The sequence below is a fragment of the Apus apus genome, chromosome 2 (assembly GCF_020740795.1).
Source record: "Apus apus isolate bApuApu2 chromosome 2, bApuApu2.pri.cur, whole genome shotgun sequence".
NCBI lineage: Eukaryota > Metazoa > Chordata > Aves > Apodiformes > Apodidae > Apus > Apus apus.
This window is the reverse complement of record NC_067283.1, coordinates 45,451,482-45,457,546: the sequence shown is the minus strand read 5'-3', so window position 1 is coordinate 45,457,546 and position 6,065 is coordinate 45,451,482. Positions and strand designations below refer to the sequence as shown.

The 6,065-nt window shown below is 47.5% G+C and overlaps 1 protein-coding gene across 1 annotated transcript; it reads left to right on the top strand.

Moving 5' to 3' along the window:
• Positions 1 to 3,669: 3,669 nt before the first annotated feature.
• On the top strand, positions 3,670 to 5,347 carry CCR9 (C-C motif chemokine receptor 9). The gene is made up of 2 exons (XM_051611849.1): positions 3,670 to 3,687; positions 4,184 to 5,347. The coding sequence occupies exons 1-2, from the start codon at positions 3,670 to 3,672 to the stop codon at positions 5,345 to 5,347; spliced, it is 1,182 nt and encodes a 393-aa protein (XP_051467809.1).
• The last annotated feature ends 718 nt before the right edge of the window (positions 5,348 to 6,065 follow it).

The window sequence follows — 6,065 nt, the reverse complement described above, 5'->3', positions numbered from 1 at the left end:
AAGTCCTCTCATGATGCACGCTGGGATCACAGGAACTGAGCCCAGAGGCTACGCCTGGGCTTTCACACTTACACTCTCCTTAGGAGGTGCCCTGGGCTGTAGCTGAGAGCTGCTCCCCTACCTCTGTCTTCTTACCTGGCGTCCAGAAGCCAAGAGATGCCACACGCTGTGCTGAGGTATCATCGCATACAGACCTACGCCTGTTTCAGGATGACAGCTAAATATTACAGATAGGTAGACACCTTAGCCGAGATTCCACAGGTGAGCGTGGAGTGCCCTGGGCTTCTTCCCCTTGGAAAGGGATGCCAGGCTGCTGGTGCTGAAGCACAGTGCCAAGTGACAGCTGAGCCCAATGCAAAACTGGGCCCTAACTGTTGTTTTCTCCGTCACTGGAATTGAGCCTGAGCAGCAACTGGGACATTTCCTGAAAGCACCAGTCAAATGAGCATCGGTTGCAGCTCAACACCATCCAGCAAAACCCCATGGTGCTCAGACTTCCTGCAGAGAGGGGAATTTAATCACTGTCATTTGCATGCCAGCTTGCCAGGGAGAAGACATGAGCTATGCAAGGTCAGATGTTTATGAACCGCTTCTCACTGCCTTCCTCTTAAAAATCTTTGAATCTTTCAAAATCTGCCACATTCCTCTGGATGGTTGTCCCATAAGACATGCCCCTAGCAGGGTATTTATGTGACTGACTGCAGTCCTGCCCTGGGTCTCCCCAATTTCCATGGCCTTTCCTCTTGAAGGTGGTGTACTCTCATTGTGCTCCATTCTGCTGCTCCTTGGAAAGCTCCTGGCATTGCAGGGCATCACACAGACCCTGCTAACCCAGCCCCTGCTTGCTTGCAGCCTTGGTGGGCAGCTGTGCTTGTGGGCCAGCTTGGAGTGGGCAGGACTAGACCTGGCTCCTCACTCCTGTCCCAGCCTCCCCAGGAACACTGGTGGGTTGCCACAGGGGCCCATTTCTCATTTGGGGATTTTTGTTTTTCCCCATGGAGGTTTTTTCCAGGTGGACATGGTCATCCTGGGAGCAGCCTCTGATTTGCCCTGTGCTAGATAGTGCACGTCAGCAGAAAAGTGATGGGATGAGAGGTCTTCCCTTTGCTATTGAAACAGCTCACCAGGGGAAAAAAAAACACAACAACACAGAGAAAAATAAAAGGAGAAGATTGCCACCTGTGTTTGAGCCACCTAAACCATGCAAACCACAGAGAAAACAGCCTGTTACATGTCTAATTAGGCTGGGGTCCAGGGAGCACACACCCACCTCAGCCTACCAAAAGCCCAAAGATTAATTGTGGGTGCAAAGAGCAAACACTGCGTGCGGCTGCTGGGAAAGACGGCTGGGCTGAGCCCCCTGCAGTGACCCTCCTGGTGAGTCCCCTCCTCTGCATCCATCTCACTCTCTTCCCCACATGCAGCCCCTGTGGAAAGGAAACTGAATTACAAATTGCTTTCTTTCTTTCTTTCTTTCTTTCTTTCTTTCTTTCTTTCTTTCTTTCTTTCTTTCTTTCTTTCTTTCTTTCTTTCTTTCTTTCTTTCTTTCTTTCTTTCTTTCTTTCTTTCTTTCTTTCTTTCTTTCTTTCTTTCTTTCTTTCTTTCTTTCTTTCTTTCTTTCTTTCTTTCTTTCTTTCTTTCTTTCTTTCTTTCTTTCTTTCTTTCTTTCTTTCTTTCTTTCTTTCTTTTTAAAAAAAGGTCCCCTCCTAGTCTCAAGGAACAGTTTGTTGCTCGTCAACTTGTAGAGTGCTCTGAAGTTCACTGCAGAAAAATATCTAGGTGCTCACTAGAACATCTGAAAACTCATTCTGTTGAGCCCACTTTACTGTTATTATTCCTTCTGTTTCAGCAGACTTGTCCATCATTCGCATGTGCACGGCTATCACTGCTCTTAATTCCTACCTCTTATCATTGACTTGTGGTATAGTTGATTTTTAGGTATTGTACAGATGGTTTCTCTCTGTCTGCCTGCATATCCTTACTGATGTAAATTCTATGCCACGCTGTAGCATTAACAGGCTTTGGTCATTTACTTTCCTTGATTGTTTGCTTTGAAAAGAAGTAAAATTAAAAATATTTTGAGTTTTGTACATCAGAGGTTAAAAGCCAGGTAACAAGAATTTGAAGTGAATGATTAAAAGCCAGGTACTAATTTATAACAGTACTTGAAACTCCAGGGACCAGCATAATTCTGCATGTAGTTCTGAATCTTGATGGAAAAATTCAAAATTAAGAGCACATATTTATGACTGTTTTTATTTGTTGAATCTATTTTTAAGCAAATACTGTGTGACTAGGCTGGTGTCCTTTTTTTTTTTTTTTTTGGCAAAGATCTCACGCTGCTAATCTTATCCTTAAATAATTCATATGCATTAAAGTTCTTTCATAAAGATAAAAAAAGGAAGGATTAGGCCCTAAGATGTGCTTTTGGAACACAGGCATTTCTGAATTGGTGAAAACAACCACATGCATTTTATTTCTTTTACCAGATTCCAAATCCCTGCAGACACCTGCTGCAGGCTTTCTCTTTGCTGCAGAGGGCAGGCGAAGGAGGGTAAAGGCAGTTTGGGCCAGGGGATGCCACAAACACAGAGCCGTGGCTGCAAACACACTGGCCATCACTAGAAGTAGCCGCTTACAGCCCTGGGCTTTGGTGACAAACTCTGTAACACTAACACAGGCTGGGGAGGGGAGTGCACGCTGCATCACTTTGTGCCCCAAATCATCCTGGGGAAGGTGCGTTAGCCAGCTGTGGTGAGAGGTTTGGTTCTGCGAGGCGACCTCACTGTTGCATGACCTGCTTTTCAAGGCACCAATGTCTGGAGGAAAGGTCTGTGCTCGCTGAAAGTCCCTGGTAGAAGCAATAGGACCCACCTCGTGTTGTCCTCAGGCTTTGTCCCCAGGCTTTGTCCCCAGGCACTGGCACAGGCGGGCTGGTGCAGAACATGCTGAATACTCAGGAGTGCGTGACTCACGTTGAGTGCACCAGGCTAAGCGACCTTTTCTGATGTTAGACTGACTTGAAAAACCAGCGGTGGCAGGAAAAAACAGTATTTTCTTGTTTTCTGGGGCGTAATAACCTGCTTTGTGGGCCAATAGCAATGAGCATTGTACTTAAACTCAAAGATAAGAAAGAGATGTTGCAGGCAGAGATTATCAGATGCTGCGGAAGATGCAGATAATTTAACCTTGCAAACTACTACTAAAGGCAGGTACTCTTCTTTGTTTGTTGCCAGACAACATACGAGACACATTTCATTCATTCTCACAAATCTTTTGGAAGTACATGGTGCTTTCAGATTACTTTCTTTTTTAATGTGCAGACTGGGGACTCTACATCTTATTAAAAATGAGATTGCCGTAACTCTGGAACACTAGAGGACTTAATCAGCAGAGTGCCATGGAGAAGCTGAAGACCTAATGTTAATGTAAAGGTTAAATGTAAATTTGTAGAATGGAAACAAGCTAAATAATTCAAATGAGAAACATCAGTTTCTGTGTGGTTTGTTCATCTCCTGGCCACACTCAGTTTAAGGGGTTGCGATATTTATTAAAAGAAGAAGAAAGAGTCACAGCTCTACTTCAGATAGTTTCAAATCAGTTGTTTCCCCTCCCCATCTTTCCAGGTTGCAGAGCCTCCTTCAAGGCTGAAGAAAGATCTGGCTGAAGATGGCAGTTGCAAGCATAGTAAGTATACAGCTACCCTGCTCTGTAATCTCTGTTTTTCTTTCCCTCTTTGCCTCCATCAGCTTTCTGCCTCTCTCAAGCCACCGGTGCCATCCCACTGTTATGGTAATACAAAGCTGTCTCCCCCACCTCATTCCAAGTTGAGGCTTTTTGCAGTTTGTTATGTATTTGAAGCTGCCAAACCACCAGTATTCTGAATGCTCTGGCAGGGACAATGCTCTCACCACCTGCCATTTTAGTAACTGAAGTTGGCTTGAGGCTCTGAACTGCTCTTTTGTAAAGACTTTGGTACTCGATAGGTCATTTTTATAAGTCTTGGCTGTGCCACACACTACTTCTGGGTGTGGACATGTTTCAAGCAGTCTGGAGTCTGCTGTGCTTCACCCAGCTAAGATGGAATATATTGGGGATCTCCAACAGCATTTGGTGGAGAGGGGCCAATTTATGCTTTACTGAGCCACCTCTCAAGACAAATTTACCTGATGTCCCATTACAGGTCACCCACCCTGGCAAGACCAGCCTGGATTACTACAGGAATGATAGCACAGTGCTGACTCTGTATGGAAACTCAGGGAATGACACAGACTTCATGTGTGACAGGAGGCAGGTCAGGCAGTTCGCTCAAGCCTTTCTGCCGGTGCTTTTCTGGCTCCTCTTCTCCGTGGGCACGATGGGAAACGCCTTGGTCGTGCTTGTCTGTTGCAAATACCGCTTCAGGAGGAGCATGATGGATCGGTACCTGCTGCACCTGGCCATTGCAGACCTGCTTCTCCTCTTCACCCTCCCCTTCTGGGCCAAGGCTGCCTTTGATGGCTGGATCTTCAAGAACTTCATGTGCAAGATTGTCAACAGCATGTATAAGATCAACTTCTACAGCTGCAGCTTGTTTCTCACCTGCATCAGCTTTGACAGATACATCACTATTGTCCAGGCGATGAAAGCTAAAACCTCCAAGCGCAGGCGGCTCCTGCGCAGCAAGCTCATGTGCTGGGCTGTCTGGCTGATGTCCGTGAGCCTGTGCCTCCCAGAAGTCATGTACAGCCAAAGCCTGCAGGTGGGTGACACATCGGTTTGCAAAATTACATACCCATCAAACGTCAGCATGATCTTCAGAGTTACTGTCCTGGCCTTGAAAGTCTCAATTGGATTCTTCCTCCCACTCCTAGTCATGGTTATTTGTTACGCCCTTATCATCAACACCCTCCTGCAAGCCAAAAGATCCCAAAAGCAGAAGTCACTCAAGATCATCACCATGATCATCACTGCTTTCCTCCTCACTCAGTTCCCGTACAATGTTATTTTGCTGGTCAAAGCCATCCACACCTACACCGGGGTGGTGCACAGCTGCCAGGCTGCCGACCGGCTGGACATAGGGCTGCAGGTCACCCAGAGCATCGCCTTCCTCCACAGCTGCCTCAACCCCTTCCTCTACGTCTTTGCCGGGGAGCGGTTCCGGACGGCGCTGGGCAGGTTGATGCGAAGCGGCGGCTGCTGCTCGAATGGGAGCCAAGAGCAGTTCTCCTCTGCTGCTGACACCCAGGAGCACAGCTCAAACTGGTCCTTTGCCATGCTGGGCAGGCGGCGAGTGAGGAGCTCACTGACCCTCAGGACCCATTTGACCTCCTCCTCTACGCCTCCCCCTTGCCAGGTCCTCTTGTAAGTTATTGTCCCCTCTCTCCCTTCCGAAGGAGCACCAGACTCTTTGGGAACTGTCTGTACACCCCAAAGGCTGTCTCAGAGGAGCGGGGAGGGCTGGGGATTGCTCATACAGCCTGTCCTCGCTGTGCAGGACCCAGCAGGGTCTTGCTGGCTGAAAGCAAGGGAAAGCTTTGGCACAGGGCAGCGAAGTGGAGCTGTACTTGTAAGCAGAACTGATAGAGGACAAAAGAGATCTTTGCGGCAGCTGCAAATAACCAGCCCATCTGCAGCTCAGACCACAGCCTGAAATAACCAGCCTTGCAGGGAGGTGGTAAACCCAGCTATAGCAGCAACAGAAGCTGATGAAGCAGGATAAGTGCCCCCGTCCATAGGAAGCAGCAGGAGGGGCTTCAGCCTTCATCTGCTGCCCAGCTGGGGTCTTCTACGGAGGTGACCAGACTCAGAAGCCCTGCCTGTTTCTACACCAGATCCCCTCCCCTGTAAAGGAGAACAGCCTTTAGCTCCTGCACTGGCTCATTGCAGCAGGCAAATGCTGCTCTGTTTTGCTGCACAGGTGGTTTTCAAACCTCTTGCAAAGGAGAGCAAATCATTCATGTTCATAAAGTGGTCCTTGCCAAATTAGATCTATCTTCTGTACTTTAGCTGTGGGATGTAAGGTGAAATTTGGTACAATTTTTATTTGCTGTGGCTCCTATTTTGATACTGCAAACAAGTCACAC